Consider the following 20,853-nt stretch of genomic DNA (forward strand, 5'->3'; position numbering starts at 1 on the left):
TAAAACAACCTTGTAACAAATGACTGTTTGTGGAGAATCATGTTATGCACTACCATGGCTTGCAAGCATTCCTTTATTTGTACTTGTGTTGTTTTTCAATCACTGCAGATGAATGAAGTGACCCAAGAACAAAAGAAATGAGCGAAGATGAATAAATCAAAACTAAAATTAGAACAAGCTAAAGGCATGCATGTTGCTCAGGGCACCATGCAGCTGACACATGATGTGATGACAGGCAGCAGATGAATTCCCATTCTGAGTCTCCAAATTTTGTTCACTACACAAAAGTCATAAAATTCTGCCCAGTTGGTGCACTGGGGAATTCTGAATAATATGACCAAAAGGCAGTATTCTCTCCCCCTCAACCCCCCATAACATAAAAGAGACCCCAGCATGGAAGTTCTGACCTAAAATTTCATTGAATCCAATTGTATGTGTTTCAGACTGCCAGAACCTAGGTATCCTTTCCCACTACAGGTATTAAGATTAGCACAGCAAATTTAGGAAGGTATTATTATTGACAATTACACTTTTCTGAAAGGTTGTGAATATGCTGTACATATTGTATACATTTCAGTAGTCCAGAAAAACACTATTAGTCTTCAAAGTGACACAGTATATTTTTTAAATATTTGTTGTAACAGGCCAGAACAACCGCCCCTCTGGAATAATATGGAATGCTGACAGTCCCTTTGTTAATGAAAACCATTAAATAATAGCAAGGAGAACAATCTATATATGTGATATATTTTCTTGAATCCCACCACTCGTACAATGGCAGAAAGAAGGCAGCATTAGTAGCACACTGCGACATTTCCTAGTTTGAACATCAGCTTCTGGGAAGAGTCAGGATTGTTGTTTGCCAACTGATGGTAAAAGTAAACCCCGTCTCTGCTTACAACCTCTTGATCAGCTAGTTAGGGATGGAAGGGTGAAAGGAGGGCATCTGTAGATGAACAGATTCAATGAGTCTTCAACAATTAAAGCAGCAGAATTGGTTTTGATCGTCAGCTCCAGGGCCTCTTGTGGCACTGAAGGACAATTGTTGGCATGCTGGTCATAGCATCTGTTGCAGTTCACAGCTAGTGTGCCCCCTTTTCTTTTGCCTGAATTCACTGGTGTCCAGTTTATGCATAATCCAGTTGACACGACTTCTCTTATTAAGGATTCCAATGCTATATTGCATATGCTCTTCTAAGGAACTGGACTTGAGAGCACTTAAGACTGCATTGGAAAGAGGACCCAGAGGAAAGAGAGGTGGTGGTTGGAATTGCAGCAATTTATCTGAAGAGCTTAGCTTTGGAAGTATTTGGGACTCTCATCAGCAGTATAATTAAAAAGCAGTGGAGTTTAAAAGAACTTTAATCCAGCATGGAATTAGTAGGATACTGAAGCATTCCACAACTTTGCTTGTTTAATAATTAGAGCAGCTATAAAAAGAAATGCAGACTGGCTCTATAATGGATAATTTCATTTGGACTGCATGTGTGAGAAATGATTTCCTCCTTGATATTTAGAAGCATGGCGTTCTGTTTTATAACAAATAAAACAGGAAATCTTTGGGATTTATTTCCACACTCCATTTCCTTAATACCTCAAATATCTTCAGAAAGGTGAAGGAAAAAGCAGGATCCATGAATTGTAAGATATTCTGTGGGATGTTTTCCAAATTAAACAGTTGACAAGTGAACCAGAAGTTAAAGAAATGAACTAATCTGAATAAAACAAGACTAAAATGAGATGCAATTACATTCTGAAAACTTTCTATAATAACATGCATAAATAATCTTGACAACTGCCTTTAACGGCTGGAAGCATCATTATTGTTGTTTTCCATTTAAGTGGCAATTCTGTATCAACTAATCTGGGAGTGAGCCTTATTGAACTCAGTGGGGTTTACTTCTGTGTAGACATACACAGAATGGCAGTATCAGTATTCTTTGACCTTTCGGCTAAACTTGTTTATACTTGCTTGTTCTGGAATAACTAGTGTGTAATAAGCTGGGCATTACTGTGTCTTGATGTGCTTTGAATATTGTGATGCACTGTAGAAGAAGGCTTTTCTGGACCACTATTTTAAAAGGCCACTTTTCTGTTGTGTCGTGTCTCTTTCCATTATGGATAGTTGTAGTTTTTAAACTCATTGTGGATTGTGTAAAGAAACCAAATTTGCTCCTTCTGTCTACATTGCTACAGTCTGTAACAGTTGTTAGTGAAAAATCACATTGAAATGTAATCTTGTTTGTGGAGGGGTGCTCCATTTAGCATGAAAATATTAACCATTGCCAGGCTATAGAATAAGGATTTCTAAGCTTTGGTTCATGCATCACCAATGGTTGTGTCTGCGAACATCGTTTGTGGGGTCTGTGGCATGTCAATATTAAAATTCATATTGATATCAAATTATATTTTTATTGCTTCTTTTCTTTTTTTGTCTAGTTTTTTTATTGTACTATAGTTTAAATTTTATTGAAGGCAGATTGTAATACAATATAAGAAATAAAAGAAGTAATAAAAACACAGCTAAAATTCTTACAGCATCTAGCACAGGGCATTGAAATTGCTGCAACAGGTTGAAAAATCATTAAGTGGTCCACCAAGACCATTATCAATTTTCAAGTGTTCTGTGAGGGGGGAAATGGGGAACCACTTCTGTAGAATAAAGGTGTATATAGATGTTACCATGTTATGCACAGTCGATGCAGAATACCTTTCTCAATGCAGATCAGCTTTTCTCTGCAGCAGTACAACCTTCCATATACAACAAAATATCTGGCTGTTCCTCCTTATGCACTTAAACCTGATTTGGCTGCAGTTTCACCAAAAAGGGGCCTTTCCCAGGCATATTTGTCAACTCCTCCTCCATGTGAAGTAACACTGAAATTTGATGAAATCCTGGATCTTGTCCCCCCCCCAACTTTGACAACACCCTGATCCTGCATATGATATTTTACAGTGATCCATGCATTCCACTCAAAATAGCTAGCCCATAGTCCACCAGCACCTCCAGTTGTGAAGATTATGCATGTGCAATCAAAAATTTCTTAGATTGCTTCATGTGAATGTTCTTAGGTGGTGCTTTATCTAGCTATCTAACTTGGTGCCCATTAGGATTTATTGATTAAGATTGTTTTCTCTCTTTTTTCCTTTTGGTGAGTTGATATTTCGGTTTATCGTTTTCATTCAAACCGCTGGTGTGTGTTTTTTTAAATAACGAAATGGAAGTGATATACAAATTATGGATGAGTTTGTGAACAGATGTACAGTCTGCAAGAATTCAGAGAGAACTTAGAGAACTTCCCCACTGATTAGCAAGGCACTGCAGTGGTTTCCCAGCAAGAGGACCAGAAAGCTAAAATCAGACTGGTCTTAACTGGATAGAAATGCTTGCTAACAATGCATCTCAAATTGTTTTTAGATACATTACTGTACAAAAAAAGTGAATTAATAAGGAAATTCGCAACAGTTTTCCAGACCGCATGCTTTTGAATATATTTCTGTTGCTGAGGAATTGGCGTTGTTGTGGCCAGCAAATATGCTAAGAGGTATTTAAGCTGCAGGTGGTAAATTACAGTCATTTCCAGGTGACAGGGTTCACAGTCATGTACCCAATCATTTTTCCCCCTCACTACATCCTTGTGAGAACTCAGTTTGTTTTAGTTCAAAGCTCATAAATTGTGTGCTAGCCCATTCCATTCCTGGGGATTTTTAGGTGTGGTGAACACTGGGCATCAGAGCCCCTGTTGTGCATGTCAGGGTCACATGGCAGGGAGAAAGGATTTATTTCCAGTCCTTGGCTGCATGGTCACAGATTATGGCTGTAAACATGACTCAGGAGATGGGGGGGGAATCAGATTCTCCCCTTATTGGATAACTCCTGCTTGGACTACTTTGATTTGGTTGATCTTGTTAATTGGTTTGGGCAGTTCCTCTAATCTGTTATAACCTATTTTGAAACTTACGTTGTATCTTGAGTTTTTTATGGGTGTGATGGCAGTAGTTAATTACTTGCTCTCTACGGGGTAGCAATTCCCTCTAAAGGATAATTTTATCTGCTCACTTTTAATACTTTGCTGTTTTATGTCTGATGCGTTTTATTCGGTTGTATATTCATTAGGGATTTATCACTGAAAGTGATCAATATTTTAAATAAAAAACAGAATGCAGATTTTACTAATTTATCATCCTTGTGAAAATCCTGAATCCTAGCAGGCATTATCTTTATGCCTTGTCATTAAGAAATTGAGTGATACCCAATGGTAGTCATACTCAGAATAGGTTCATTGGTAGTAGGTCTAATCTGAGTATGACTATCATTGGATATCACCCATATCATAGAAAGTAAAAAAAAATACTTTGGTAAGTCTGTGATTAATCTTAAGCAAGCTTATATGTTAAAGAATTTCCAGGGCAAGTCGGCTAGCAGCACACACCCCCCCCGTTAAATCATGTAATTTAAATAAATGTTACTTGTATGGCTTAGGGACAAAGCTTTCCAAATACGTGAAATGGTAATTTGGCTCATTTTCTTTTGTGCATCCAGTTGCAGGGGATCCAAGATTTTGGATCCTGATGCACTTGATTTGGACAGTTGGCTCCAAAAGAGAAAAGAAAGAAAAAAGGTTAATATTCTATGTATGTGAAAAAGCAATTAGCAATGCAAGTATAACAGCATCTTTACAAATCAGATGGATGATCCACCCACTCTGATAGCAACCTGCTTGGAAGGCTTGGAAGGGAATAACAGTACAGGTTACTAATAGAATGTGCTAGTCCATATTAGTTACTCATCAGCAGGTTCTTATTGTTCACTACTTAAACTTGGTAAAAAGTTATATTTTCCAAGCATCTTAGCTAATGAATGGCTATCTATATTTGATATTTTGTTTTTGTTTTTTCCCCCTTGGAGTTCTTCTCTGTCCAAAAAACTTGCAGTATGTAATTATGATTGCACATCAGATAAAAATAGAGGATATCCAGTGTAAAATATAATATATTAAAATAAGCCTGGCAATTATATGACTTTTTTAACTCCTAGTAATACTTCAGCAATGCTCTTGTGTTACACTGCTTCTTGGCGGTAGCAATTTTTTTCTTTTTCTTTTTGCAAATTTACTGAAGTGGGGGGGGGGGAGGAAATGAAAACAACAAAATGAAACCAAAACCAGCAGCTTTTATATTCACAGGACAATTAGCACAGCTTAGCACAGCAACTGGTTCCTTAAATTGGGCAACCGTAGATTGGGCTGAACTTGACCTGCCTGTTCATGCTTTCAGTGGCATCTCTGTGATAGGCGGTGCATCACCTCAGGTGGACAGGACAAGCAGGGCAACAGTGTTTCCTGGAGAGGCAGGTGTGGCTATGGTTGATGGAATGAACCAGACTCAAGACTCTGACAACTCCAGAGATGGAGGTAGAGTCCTCATGCTGTAGGGACTGATGGGAAGATGGAACAGGGTGAGTAGAAACACTCACCCACAGCCAAGTCTCTCACCAGGCTCCTTGGGCCCTCCCAACCTGAGCCAAGACCTTCCCAGGCCACTGGATCCTGCTGCAGGGTCGTCCTATCTGTCCTGTCTTGGCCAGCCCCCTGACAAGCAACTTCAGACCAAAAAGGAGCTGACCTTGGGCAAGCCAACATCACATTACCACAAAAGAAACTTGTGATATAATGCATTAGTCTTTTGAAAAGACACTTGGGGAATATGTCAACAAATACAACAAATTATACATATTATTCATGGCAGTACGCTCATCTTAAGTGTGAAACCATTCTTCCCTTTTCCACATCTGGTCTTCATGCAGGCCAGATCATTGCTTGCTAGGAGACATCTTGCAACCATTCCAAAAAAATCATAATCAATATTCTACTGCATTGTAGTTTAGATGTATTGAAATGTATTGGATTGCAATTGTTAAAGTAAGTCTCAAACTACAAATTAAACAGAAGAATTGTATTAGCAATTGAGAATGATTTTCATTCTTTTCCTCCCACATGCACATCTTCTCCTTTCCTTCTTTCACACTGGCCTAATCAATAAAATCGGGAAGGGGGATGCTGCCTTATCACTGAGAAATGGATACAGTGTGAATAATTAGTTGTGGGAGACTCTCTATTTAGCCGTAAAAAGGCCCACAGCATTTCTGCACCAAATGTCAAGCACAGGCCAGTAGAACTGCCTGTGCACAAGGTAGAAATAGATTCAGAAAGACAGATGGCCTGTCAGGCCAAAGCTAGACCCATTAGGCCCAGAGGAGTGGTTGGAATCGACAAGGTTAGACCTCCAGGGTAACATCGACACCATTCTGAAAGGGTTGGTTTTTAAATTATTTTCTACATGTTTGATTCCTTAGTTCACTTCACAGAGCACCAGACGTTGCACTGCTAAATAAGGAGGGAAAGAGCAGGGTACTGTATTCTTTTGCGATTCTGGAAGGGTTCGTTGCAAGGGAAAATGTGTTGCTACATTACGAGAAGCTTATAGCTATATTGTTGTTTTTTCCAGGAAAAAGGCAAATGAACTGTGATTACTGCTTTTTTAGAATCAATGTGTACACAGGCAAAAAAATAAATTACCATAAATTAAGAACAGTACCTGGAATGTCACAGGAGCCCACGAGAGCAGCTTAAGCAGGCAGGTTGTGGCTGACTGGAGTTTCAGGACCTTGGAAAGTTCCATGCAAAGAATTTGCTCCAACAAGCTGTAGGGTTTAACTGAGATCTTCTGTTCATCTCGGCTCCCGTCCTGAAGAGTAGATGGATCTGCCTAGTTCCCTAGCTCCCTTGTGCATCATTTTTCATGCATGCATTTACTGAAAGACATTTCCCTCATGTTCCTACCTGCATAGTGCATTGGAAAATAATTCTGAAAGGTCTGCCTGGTATATTTCTTAGTAATTAGTATCAAGCACTAATAATGAAGAATTCAATACATTTGCCCTTTTTGAATAAGGGTGATTTAGTTCCTTTTTTAAAAGCCTAAGTAACATTTCCTTTGTTTTGCCTTTACTCCTTTCTCTGTAGTGCCAGCAATGGAATACTGCTCTTATTTAGGCATAATCAGGCCATCATTTTGTAGAGCAGGCTAAGATTAGCAAGAAAATCTGTGTTCAACATTTTGGAATCTCTGCTAGTTGTGGGAGAAGGAACGGCTGCTTCTATCTTTGTGGGGGGGGGGGGGAGAATTTCCCAGACTTTATACGGGAAAATTTTGCATATTCACCACTTGGAAAGCCATGAAAATTGCTTTTGAGCTCCGTTCTGGTTAATGTAGTTGTTGTAGTTTAAAATCTTTGCAGATCAGGATTCAAGCAGCTTTAAGCACAACATGCCATATGAAGCCCACTTTTTAACCATATATACTTATCTTTTCTTTTCATATGATGTCCTCTTCATTTTGAAGTGAAATGTAGCCATTATCGTTGTTTGTTCTGTATTTTTACATTTTCTTTGTTTATGCTAACCCTTGACGGTAAACAAACTTGATCAACATTTTCCCTCTCTAATGTTCCCTTGCTTTTCTCTTCCCTCCCATCTTCTTTGCATATATATATACCCTGAGCCAAATAAAATACAGTGGTGCTGCAGTATGTCTTAGGTCAGGGCAACGACCCATTTGAGGACATTGATCCACCAGATGAATACCAATACTGTACAGAACAATATAGAAAATCATTATTCACTGTCAACAATTCAAAAGCATGTTATTTGTTTCAACTAAACATCAGGAAGAACTTTCTGATGGTAAGAGCTTCTTTGACAGTGGAGAGGACTCCCTTGGAAGGTGGTGGACTCTACTTCATTTTAAGCTGAGCTTTGGGTGGCCATTTCTCTTGGATGCATTAGTTGAGATTCCTGCATTGCAGGGGTTTGGACAAGATGACCCCCAGGTCCTTTCCAACTCTACAGTTCTATGCATAGCTGTCAACCTTCCCTTTTTTTGTGAGAAATTCCCTTATTCCAGCGCCGTTTCCCGCTGCTTCCCGCTGCTATCCAGGATTGTTAGATATCCTGTAGACTGTCCCTGGGACAGGTGAGGCTGCTGATCCCTTATTTTCGAGGCTGCTGATCCCTTATTTTCAAATCTGAAAGTTGACAGCTATGGTTCTATGATTCTATGAAAACGTGGCTATATGCCACAGTTGTTGTTGTTGCTGCTGCTGTTTGTTTTAGCACGTATATCACATTTCCTTGGACTGCAGAAAAAGGTAGATCTGGGTTACATTGCAGTGAACTCAGATTTGCCATATAGCATTTCCCTGTTTTGCAACAGCACTGCATTGCTGACTTGTTTTAGGCCAGCAATCCCCCATTAACTTTTATTGGATTTGACTTAAGTAGTAACTAGAGAAGTAGCCCTCAGCACACAGCTTTTTGGTTATTAAGGCTGAAGCTTCTGAGGAACATCCTAGCTTCAAAATAACATCCCTCGCCCGCCCCGCCCCCCGCTCTCTCTCTTCAGCTTTACAATTGTCATTTGTTTGCTTCCCACTGGTCGTGAGACAGTTGTGTTTATTAGCTGGCAATCAGAAGAGATGTCTTGTTATATTGTAACCCGAATCCTTAGAAAATAGATATATATTTATACAAATAAAAATGCTTGGTATTTGCTATTATACATTTGTCATAGCATACCCTTTTGCAAGCAACTCGGAAGGAAATTAGCAGCTGTAACTGCCTTTATGAAGCTGCTCCAACCATTTATGACAGCAGTGGTCTATGTTTGTTTACTTACTTATTTGTGTGTTCCTCCTCCAAAGCTTGAAGTCGCTTATAATGTGAATGAAAACTATATTAAAAAATACAAAATCAGTGAAACGTATTGAAAAGAAAACAATGCAATAGAAATAAAATAAAATAAACTATTTTTTTAAAGAAACACTTAAGAATGTATGTTTGAAATGCTGAACTGATGTCTAAAATCAATAATCAAGGTGGATATACTGTTGGTGTGTGAAAATAAAAACTCACTTATTTCAAAATGCATCAGCTAGATTGCTGACCATGACCAATAATTTGTAACATATTCTATTAGTTTTAAAGCAACTGCAATGGATCCTGGTCTGCTTCTGAGCAAAATTAAAACGTTCTTCTTAATTTTTAGCCCCTTAGATGGTTTGGGACCAGGATACCTAAGGGACCACCTTTTTCTGAATGAGCCTGAATAGTATAATATTATCAAAGGGTCTTCTTCCTCTTCCTCTTTCCTCTCATTGGAGATGAGGAGGGTGGAGACCCTAGATCGGATATTTGTGTTGTGGCACCTACTCCTGAGGGGCCTTTACCTGGTACAGAGTAAATATTCTTTCAGCACTGAGTGAATACCTTTTCATTTTCCCATACTTAGTAGATTTTGAATAGGATCCTCTCTCTTGATCTTTACAAGCATGACTGTTCATTTTGTGGGATGAGACTATATCAAAAAGATAATGTTAAAAGAAATTGGCATGAGCTTTATGGAGCGAAATAAAATTTTTGAGAAAAGGAATGTGGGCACCAAATGGAACTCACTTAGTAGTTCTTATTTCCAATTTACAGCTTTTCTTCTTTTTCTTTTCATAAATATTAGCATGCTTGTTTGCAGTGTTCAGAGCCCCACCTTTTGCAACAGGATGTCTTTAGCAGAAGGAGGTGCAGGCGTGTGAGAGAGAATGCATGTGCCTCCTTATGGAATGGTCTCTTGATTGATGTTGATGTTTAGCAGCACATAATGATGAAGATGAATTTGTTCTTATTATAAGCTTCAACTCCAGAAGAGCACATTGTGTACTCTTTTCAACAACCTACATTTAGTTTGGCATTGTTACTTTTCTTTTGCATTTGTATTATACATATTCTAAACAACCAGCTTTTACAGTCAGACTAAATCATAAATCACTGGCTATAAAAATAGAAGTGGAAGTACTCTTCTGTTGTCATTTTTTACTGCTTGTTACCAATGCAGAATCTATATATTTTCACCTTTATTGATACCTTCTATTGTACAATTAGGAGTTTAAGCATATGTATCTTTTCATAATTAAGTCCCACTGAGTGTACCTGGATTGGAGCCTAAGTGCCTATCCTGCCCTATGGGTCTTAATCTTTATATTTTTTTATATTTTTTTAAATCACGAAGAAAGGCTTCCACAAAGCCCATTGCACCGTTTGGTCTCCCAGCATTGAGTGGCCTGCAATTATTGGGTCCATGAGACTGGTAGGGAAATGGACTAGCCAGGGAGGAAGATAAATTTGGAGAGTAACATGGAAGGCCCAAGCCAGGTGTTTTTGGACTGAAAGCAGTATATAAATAAATTGTGCTAATTAAAATGGAGGGGAGAGACTCTGCCTAGCAAGCTGCAAAAAGCCCCACTAAAAATAAACATAAATATAAAATGTAAATGTAAAAAATCAGGATGGGGGATATAAGAGATATGAGGGACATGTTAGTCACCCATGAACAAATATCTCAACCCTGTACTGAGTAAAGGTCTTTATAGACACACGCACAACACTCTGGGAAGATACAACTTATCCTTTCAATGTGGCTCAGCTTCCATAGAAACATATGCTAAAAATCCTAAGAAAAAGCACAAATCTTACCTATGTTCATGCAGAAATAAGTTGTACAGATTTTTTTGTAGGATTAGTTCCAAGTAAACGTGTTCAGGATTGCAGTTTACAGCTTTGAGAGGGCTTGGTAAAGAACAGCTATGACCAAAGGAATTTATGGAAGTGCCTTGTTTTCCTTTATATAGACTCCTCTATATATTTCCTTTTTATTTTCGAAAGGTGTTTGAGCTCACTAAAGTAACTGAACAGCTCCGTGATGTGTCTATTGAAATGTTACCCAAAATGATCTTGGCACAATATTATAACTGATATATAATAATTAGGTCAGCTTGCCTCCTTTGCTTGGCAAAGACACATCTGAGAGTAACTCAGCAATCTATCATTCTTTTTAAATATTGGCCTGTGCCAAGTTTCCTGAGGAGTCTGCAAAGTCACTTATGCAACGCTCTCACATCGCAGAGCAGACCTTCTCTGGTGTACAGTTTAGATGTTCATTTATCTGTGTTAAGTACACTTGTGGCTTGTTACTGCCAAATTGGTTTTTATGCATTGTTGGGCCATCGCTTCAGCTGCCAGACATTTTAAATTGCTGCTTTATTCCTTAGCCAGTGCCTCATTTGCACCAGAGCTTGCCAAACATGTTTAATAATAAAGAGAGTGTCTCTGCACATGTTTAGAATGCTTTCGTGTGCTGATGAATAACTATAGGCTGTTACCCTTTATCTATAATTACAAGACAAGACATTTGTGAGAGGAAATAGCAGTTCTGAGGTGAACTGCTGCCAACATTTCCCCAGACTGTGCTGTTCTGATGTGCTGAAACTGGGTGAAAGAACTCTCAGCTGAGTAACTCATTTTTTCATTGTTAGGAGGAATGATGAGTGTCTCCAAGGATATATAAGATGTTGGGGAGACACATCCCCATCAGTATTCTATGTAATAGTTAATTTAATTTAATTTAATTTAATTTAATTTATGCTGTATCTCTGTTGTAGTCTGTTTAGAAACTGAAGTGTTAAGCTGTATACAAATTATTGCAATAAATAAAATAAAATAAAATGTGGTTTAGAATACTAATCCTGTTAAGAGTGAGTGGGTGGCAGCAGTCATTATTTTCCTTCTCTTTCAGTGATCTGTTGCCATAATCAGCCTTTTGTCTAGGTTGACTATAAATCTGTTGACTTCATATTTCAGTTTATTTCATATAAAATTTAGGGGTATCAGTAAGTTGAAATTGTTTCTTGCATGCCAAAACTTGCAGCAGGCTAAATCAGCACTGTGCAGCACATAGCTTACTGAGCATTCCTGTTTGAATTGATGGCATTTCTGGTGCAAACATGAATTTACTAAGAGTAAGTGATAAATATCTTCATTGTTTAAACTGAACAGTGTCTGCGATTAAAATTTCTTTAAAAACAACTCATTTTATGCTGTTAAATGTTATATAACATAGAATTTGCTATTTAAAATATGTGCCCAAGTCTACACAAAATGCTAGATACATGTTAGTATGCCAAGAGAATCCAGCCTTTCCCCCCCATTAGAGAGTTCAAGTTTCTTACTCTGCATTTAGCCACGAAGGGTTTTGCTTTTGCTTTCTCTGCTAAAGGTACAAGGTTTGTAAACAATCGATGGGGTGTGTTTGTGTCTAGGATTCTCAATGTGGTGTTTCCATTCTTGATACTTTCTATTCTTTTTCTCTGGAGTGCTACCTTCTGCAGACCTCATCCACAGATAGTTTGAGCATTATTCTTAATAACTGAAGACATTTGTATAACTACACGGTGGGCAATGGTACTTCAGAATCATGATTTGCATATTTTAAAACATGGTATGCTAATTAAGAAGCAGCTGGAATTGTTTTTGCAGTCCTGAAGGAGAAGGGATATAAGGACACAAGACAGAGAAACCAGCAGGAGAACACTTCAGTCTCCCAGGACATTCTATCTAAGATCTCAAAGTAGCTGTCATATTACAAAAAGAATTTCAGAAATAGACTGGAAAGAGAAGTTGCTGAATTACAACTTATTACCAAACTTAAAACCATGGAGAAACCTGGTCTGAATAGAGACATTGGATTCTTATCTCATTATACATGATAAAGCTGTTTTTGGCCATCTCACCCCTTGCTTTTTCCTGTAAGACCAATTGCAGTCGTTAACAGTCGTCAACAGGTTTACCACACCTATCAGCTAATCACCCATTCCTACCACCCTTCTAAGTAATACCCCTCCACACCCTCTCACTATATATAAAGGTCTGGTGACTTCTGTTTCAGTGCATCTGAAGAAGTGTGCATGCACACAAAAGCTCATACCAAGAACAAACTTGGTTGGTCTCTAAGGTGCTGCTAGACAATTTTTAAATTTTTAAAATTGGTATAGAAGTCTCATCAATGGCAGAAAATCATCCATTTATTATCTAAAGGGAAAATCTGTAAGATCAGTGGACAGTGTTTGTGCATTTTGGACTTTCTAGTGAAGGATTGATCAACTATTTATCTGCAATCTAAATAAAAATTACAGTAACTTATGATAAAGAGATGAGAATGATTGCTAAGTCAAATGGTGGTGTGTGGTTTTAAAAAAAATATATATACACATATATACACACAGAGACTGAGATGCAGTGTTGATTTATTGAAATTTACTCAATTGAAACTGCATATGCCTTTGAGTTGAGCACAAAGAAATGAATGGGGATATGCCTGAGTGTTCTGCTCTGGGCTGAAGGGAAGCTGAAGAGTGTATGCGGCAAATTCATTCCTAAGGGAGATCTCAGTACACATGCATAAGTCATCTCCTTCCAACTTCCTTTTTTGCCTCTGACAAAAGGAAACTCTGGTGAAAAATTTGTTAATGGTCCCAGATAATAGAATATAAAAAGTGTGTTTGTTCACTGTGCAAACATTGCACTTCTGGTATTAAATTTCTGAGGGGCAGCTGAATGCTTTGGTGCTTGGATTGCTTATAAATATTTGCAGTAAATTACTGCATGCAGTCATAGGTTGAAATTATGTCCTGCATACGTGTTGCAAAGAGCTGCAAATAGCATCTGGCCTTAGATATGCTGTACTGGAGCATTTAAATATATTCAGTTACAAGTTTGGGAATGACCATGAAACCTGAAGTGAAACTGTTCCTGCCCCCACAAACAGGATAATTGGATTGCCTCGGTGTTATGTGTCTGAATGAATAAAATTATTTCAACTTCAATTGAAAGGGGGGAACAGGAAAGGAAAGTTATCTGTACCAACTATTGTACAATATGCCTTCGTGAGTATTTTGACAAACAGTTCTTGTACACTGCCAAGAAGTTCAGGGAAGATCTTTCCTACAGGTACCTCATTTCAGCAGGACACTATTATTGATAATAATAATAATAATAATAATAATAATAATAATAATAAATTATTTATAACTGCTCTTCTTTCAAAGATCACAGATTAGTAGTTCCTTCAGGCTGACAGCGCTGTTCTATACTGTCTATATGAGACCTAGATGAACGTGACAGTTTGCCTAGGTTTTGGTTTTTGTCTGACCAACTGAATCTTAAGTAGTTGTGTTACTAAATGCATGGTGCATCACAAACCTGTTATTTTAAACCTGTTATTTTATTTTGATTTTCGTTTGATTTTCATTGTTGTGTATACTGTGTATATACGGACAATGACAAATAAATTTCTAATTAATCTAATTAATATAATGTATTCAAAACTATTAAATAGTCTTTCTTGGGCACAATACTTTGTCTTACTGCTGGATAGATGCTTTGATGAAACAATGCCTCATTTTATCACTGTTATTTCAGTTGCTTACGTAAATAAAGGAATTTTATCACTGACATCTGCAAAAAGAGAACTGGAAGTACATTTCCAAAGCTAACATTTTCACATTTTAATCAAGTAATGCAGATCATACTAAATAAAGTCCCTTTTAATGAGCAAAGGATACTTATTGGATGGTCACTTGACTATTCTGATTTCAAGATTTTTGCCTGTAATGTGAGAAGGTAGAATAATTAAAAGACTTTATCATGCTACTCATTGGTGATCCTATAACTCAAAACATTTGTGCACCTCTTATTTTATGATTTAGGAGGCAGATGTAGTTCAGACATGGATGTTTTAGGTTTTGGCCGTATGTTGGTGGTTATGCAGGAAGAACCCCTGATTTGCTTTGCATATCTCAGGTAACACAAGAAATGGTAAAATCGTTTTCAACCTATTTTCCCCTCTCTCTTCTATCATTTCAGGACTATACCTTGACAATGTACTTTCAGCAAGCATGGAGGGATAAGAGGCTTTCGTATAATGTAATACCTTTAAATCTTACACTGGACAATAGAGTAGCAGATCAGCTTTGGGTTCCCGATACCTACTTCCTGAATGATAAGAAGTCATTTGTGCATGGTGTCACTGTGAAGAACAGAATGATTCGATTACATCCTGATGGGACAGTTCTCTATGGTCTCAGGTCAGCATCTAATATTTAAAATGCCATAATTTAATATCTAAAGCTAAGATTTGTTTTTTCCTTTATTTTCCAGCATTCCATAGTTTCAGTTCCAGGTGATTTTGGACTTGCCCACCCGTCTTAAGTACTTTAAGAGACTTTAAGTGATACTGAGTTTTATACAAACACATGCAACAAAGAAGAGAGGGGAGGTTTCTGGAATGCAACTTTGGTAGAGTTGATATGTGACAGAACAGTCCAGTGTTGTGCATGTTTACCTGAAAGTTAGTTTCACTCAATTCAATCAGACATGTTCCTTGCTAAGCAGACTTAGCCATGTAGCTTTTAATAAGGAAAACTGAACTGTGAAAAGTGGATCATATACTGTTAGTGTATGCCTTTGTGAAAAAGTCAGCTACTTTAAGCACAGACAATACAGCAGGGGTTTTTTTGCCAGAAAACATGTGCTTGATTACATGTGTGTTTGAAAGATATGTGCTTAACCTTTGAACAAATGCTCTGCTTACCTTCTTGACTTTAGCTGCACTGCTGCAGCATATTTCTGAAATACTAGTTTTCCTGCACTAGTATATTGTAAACATTTAAAAGGTAAGAATTCATTTTAACATCTACATTGTACATGAGACACCACCTTACCATCTTTTAATTTTTGACCTTTTCGAGTTGCAAGTGAGTTTTCCAAACAGCCTATATCCACATCAAAATAAAGTATATTTGTGGCAACTGATATAAAGATCAGTATAAAGATGATGAAGTTGGAAGGCCATCATAATTACAGCTGTGGTAGAATATTTCAGAGCTGTCAAGTGTTGTTTTTAAAATCTAAGGGCCCACCTATACTTTGCTTCTCCTGTATCTAGAGGTGAGGCAGTCTCCTCTTCTCCCTTTCTTTCCATGCACCTGTCCCCCTCCCAGTTTTTATTAGAGTTCCAAAAGGTTGAACTGCATGCTTCCAGTTATTATTGCCTGGTTTCCCCCCCCCCCTCCTTTTCCAAATGACCCCGTCAAAAAATAAATAAATCAGCTCATACCTCTGTTCTCATTTTATCACATCTCTGCATAATCACAAACCTGGTCCTCTAAAAAATAAAAGGACCCAGTGTCTTCAGAGAAGGGAGAGGGAAGAGGAAGTACCAATGACTCAAAAGCCCACAGTGCCCTTAAGGGCTCCTCTTAAAAACATGGGGGGAGGAGCTAAAAGGAGTCCTGACAACCTAGAACACCCTTAACCACCCCTCTTAGGAACAGTCCCTCTGAGTCCTGGCAAGCACAGATGGTGGTGGAGCAAGACAGATACACTCAGAAAAATCAAGCTAAGCACTACCCAAGAGTGGACAAAGAAACACGGGTTTTCTGGAGATGGTTCCAGGTAGGGAAATTAAAAGTGAACAAGAACAGATCCACTAAACAACAGAAATCAGGATCAGCCCTAAGATCTCAGTTTTTGCTTTTTTATTGTAAAGCAAGTTACGAGTGGGGAATAGAGATTTGTAGAGAAGACGTGGCAAGAAGTAGAATGCTTAACCCTCTCCTCACCTGCTGTTTTCTATTTCAGAACCCTGACTGGGAACAACGTGACATTGGGGGGTCATACAAAAGATGGGAAACAGCTCAGCATTTCCACCCAGATGCTGCTTGTTCCCTAAAAATCCTTTACTGCAGAGAAACAACAGCCTGGATTCCCAGACTGTTGTTTGCTGCGGAATCCTTAGTTCTGTCATAAAATGCGCTAATTTTAAACTCTCAAACTTTACTGCCTACATACAAAAACTTGTCCCCTTGGAGAAAAGAGAGAAGGATGCTCACTTCTGTGTGATGTGAAATGTTTCAGAAGAGCAAGCCTATTATTGCTTCCATGGTGTTATGGCATGTTTTAAATGATGAGTCAACATTTGACACCCATGAAGTTCTAGTGGGTTTTTGGAAACTGAGCTTCTGTGGGCATTCTATGGTTTGTCTTATAGAGTTTGAAGAAGAAGAAAACCAGGAATCTGTTTTCTAACCCACCTTTTTAAAGGCAGCAGGAGGCAAATATGTGTGATCAAGGAGGAGGGATGACTAACTTTATGCAAGAACATTAGAGAACTGATTGCTACTTTATGTGACGATTAGTGTCTCCTGAAACTTTAAAACCAGATTGCATCCTGGTGGGATTCCATATTTGGGAGAAAATCATAACACTTAGGCTCCAACTACGAACACGGTTGCTTGAGAATTAGGGTACTTCCATATGGGGGCTTAATAATGCAAATGTGTTGTTGGCCACAGGACTTCCTCTTTTTTAAAAAAACTTACTTAATTTATTTCTTATAAAGTGTAAGTGTGGGGGTGGAATACGGGCTGGCATTTTTGTACCAACAATGTTGTATGGATACCGCAAAAAAAGAAAAAGAAAAAAGTCATGCATGAGGAGCACCCATCCCACAAGAAACACCTGTCTTGAAGCATTCCAAGTCCCATTAAACGCAGCAGGTCTGACAGCTAAGAAAGCAAGCTTAGAATTCTGCTCTTAGTATTTATACTGGGAGGAATTCAACTTACTGCTATAGCAATTATTCTGTAAAGCAGAAGCTTTTCAGCTTGCTGGGTACAACAATCCCACTTCTCCTCCCCCCGCCGCCCCCCTTGTGCTGTTATGGGGCTTCTCACAACACCCACAAGTCAATTGCAATGGGGACAAGGGGGGAACCCATTTGTGCTAGCAGAAGTCCTTGTGTGAGCTTCTGCTACCAATGTCCTTCTATTTGAAAAGTTCAAAGACCATATTATATATTTATGATAATGCCAAGCGTAGAATGGGAAGATCAGCTTGCGTTTTTAATCATTTAGATTAATCAGAGAGGTTAGGCTGGCCTCAACTAGAGCCAGGGCTTTCTCGGCTGTGGCTCCAATCTGGTGGAACGCTCTGTCACAAGAGACTAGGGCCCTGCGGGACTTGACATCTTTCCGCAGGGCCTGTAAGACAGAGCTGTTCCACCAGGCCTTTGGTCAGGGCGCAGCCTGACCCCCTCCTCTGGCAATCTGCACAGGGTCTTGCTTGCTGGTTGCCATCAATTTGTTTTTGATTGATTTTATGGTGAAAAGTTTTTAGAATGTTGGATTGTTTTGATTGTTGTTAGCCGCCCTGAGCCCAGCTTTGGCTGGGCAGGGCGGGGTATAAATAAAATTTATTATTATTATTATTTGCCCAACTATACCAGCTCTGTCTACAAAGAGACAAAACCTGGAGAAGTCTTCTTGCAGATTTCTCCTTGGCAGGGAGTCTAACTGAAGCTTAGAGGCAGTCTGAAGACTCCCAATATGGATGAAAGTCACAAAAGGCTTGGCTTTGAGGCTAACCAATTGAAGCCCCTTTGCAAGATAGTCTTGTTGTTCTAATGTTAGTTACAAAAGGCCACCGGGAGGAAACGGGTGGGATGGGTAGCTAGGCATATAGCTACAGTATCAGTTTTCTGTATTTGGATTTCTTCTTTAATTTTCCTGAGAAAGTTGAAATGGCTTCCTTTCCCCAGTATTTTGCAACATGCCCATACAAGCATAGCATAATATATTGGAATGTTGGGACACCAGTTTCTTTGACTTTGCTGGAATGTGCCATCTGTATGAACAGATGCTACAGGGCCAGAGGGAGATGTCAAAAAATCAAACCAGAAGGAAAAGAACTACATCCACTGTAAAAAAAAAAAAAAAAGCATTAAAACAGACTAGATGCTAGATGCTAGAATTGCCTGATTCTGGCACTAGCCACTAGAAACTATTGTTTGAAAAACAGTTTATGTTCTCAGGGCTTGTAATAGGTATAGCCTTCTAGCACTCAGGTTGTGGCCTTCCTATACCTTGAAAGAATAAGGTTGCAATCCTGTACATACTGTGTTGAGTCTCAGCCCCATTGAACTCAGTCAGTCTAACTTCTGAGTAGATGTGTGGGATTACACTGCAAATATATGAACACTCATTCTTCTCCTATGAGCTATGGAAAATCTGATTTAGCATTTCTGCACAGCAGGGGGAAGAAGAGAGGGTGCACTGGAGTAGATTGAGGGAGGCTTTTGATCCGGTTACCCCAACGGACCCCTGGATGAGGGGGGTTAAGTACGCTACCCCTTGGGTTTGAGTACTTGTTCTCCCTCCTACTGAGACCAAAGGAAGAGAAAATGGGGGGGGACCCCCAAAACACCAAGCACTTTGTGTTCCTGTGCTATGAGAGAGGTAGAAATGCTTCTCTTCACTTTCACCATGCCATGCAAAATTTTGGACACTTCTATCCTGTTGCCTTTGACTCACCTCTTCTCTGAATTAAAAAGCCCCAAGTTATGTAGCCTTTCTTCAAAGGGCAGTTTCTCCTTCCCCTCGATCATTTTCTGAACCTTTTCCAACTCAGCAATATCCTTTTTGAGGTGGGGCGACCAAAACCATACACACTAGTCCAAATGTGGTTGCACCGCAGATTTGTATAATGGCATTGTGACATTGGCAGTTTTGCTTTCAATTCCTTTCCTAATGATCCCTAGCACAAAAATTGCCTTTTATTCCTTCTCTCAGCTTCCTGCTGTTTAACTAGTTCCTGCTCCACAAGATAACCTCTGCTTTTATTCCATGACTGCTAAGCTTACTTAGGAGTCTTTGGCAAGGTATTTTGTGGACAGCTTTGTGAAACGCTTAAGAATATTATCTCCATGCATTAGGGTGGCTAAAGAAAGGCAGCTGGTAGGGAAAAGTGCTGGTAGGGAAGTGCAGGTGATGAAGAGCCTTAGCGGCAGCTTGTGCAAAAGCATCAGCAGGTGGAAGGGCAGTGAAGGTGTTGCCTGCTGGAGGGCTTAGAGTCAGTGTACGCTCACAAGCACCATTGAAAATAGTTTAAAGTTAGTATTTTTAAGCTAGGGGAGAGAGAGAGAGAGAAGTGTGGTTGTATGGGTATAGGGTGGTATATAAATTCAATAATGTTATAGTAGCTATATGAACCCTGCCTGTGCGCATAAGAGACAGGATTGGGAAGGGTAAATGCATTGCCTTGCTGTTCTGTATCTCTAAAATAGGTCAGTGTTTTCTAGATTCTTAATTCCTTGAATGCTTCTTTTTAAAATTCTACTCCTCCTTTGCAATTCTTTTTTTTTTATGTAAGCTTACATTCAAAACTTAAGACAATGATAAATATTAACTTCTAACGTAAAACATAAATCCATAAAAACTATAAAAACAGCAGTAGCCCTAAAATAATAAATATGATGTAGGGCAGGGGCTGCAGCTTTGTTGACCCTTAAAAGCCTGAGTGTGGCTTGATTACGTGAATTATCTGCTCGGCATGTAAGTGGCTTTTGTTTGTATTCTGGATTGTGTCATGATCTTGAGGGTTTAGTACTATATGTGCTTAGTGGCAGAAGGCTTGTGGCTCACAGACTTAAATAAACAGCATTTTCTGTGGGCTCTGCCCCCCAGGTGGATGCAGGGACTATACCTGTCACTGTCCTCTGTATCATGACTTGGCAGCTCTCATGCTCCTGTCTTTGGGTTTATTTTATTTCTTTCATTTTGCTGCGATGTCTCACTTTGGGGTTTGTTGACAGTAAAACTGTGAGCAGAAGGCTTCTCGGCATTCTGCACTTTATTTGCGACTGAGGGACTGGAGGACAATGTGACTGAATTTTTCCATAGGGAAGAGAAATTCTCCAACAGTTTTTCACAGTTGGGAATCATCATGAGCAGTGGCAGTAGCACAGCTTTATTATTCTTCCCCACGTTTTTCTTTTCTTTTGCTGCTTCTGCAGTAGCTGTGGTGTTGACGGCTGGCCTCTGTTTTGTATTTTCCGCAGTTTCCCAGACCTAGG

The 20,853-nt window shown here is 38.9% G+C and overlaps 1 protein-coding gene across 7 annotated transcripts in view; it reads left to right on the forward strand.

The window, feature by feature from the left end:
• GABRB2 (gamma-aminobutyric acid type A receptor subunit beta2) overlaps positions 1 to 20,853 on the forward strand; it is a 106,521-nt gene that overhangs the window by 20,032 nt on the left and 65,636 nt on the right. For all 7 annotated transcript variants that reach the window (XM_083430859.1, XM_083430863.1, XM_083430861.1 and 4 more), the window contains exon 5: positions 14,808 to 15,028. In XM_083430859.1, coding sequence (XP_083286985.1) covers positions 14,808 to 15,028 — 221 coding nt within the window. The remainder of the gene's footprint in view (positions 1 to 14,807; positions 15,029 to 20,853) is intronic.

The sequence above is a fragment of the Podarcis tiliguerta genome (genome assembly GCF_965153285.1).
Source record: "Podarcis tiliguerta genome assembly, chromosome: 2".
Lineage (NCBI taxonomy): Eukaryota > Metazoa > Chordata > Lepidosauria > Squamata > Lacertidae > Podarcis > Podarcis tiliguerta.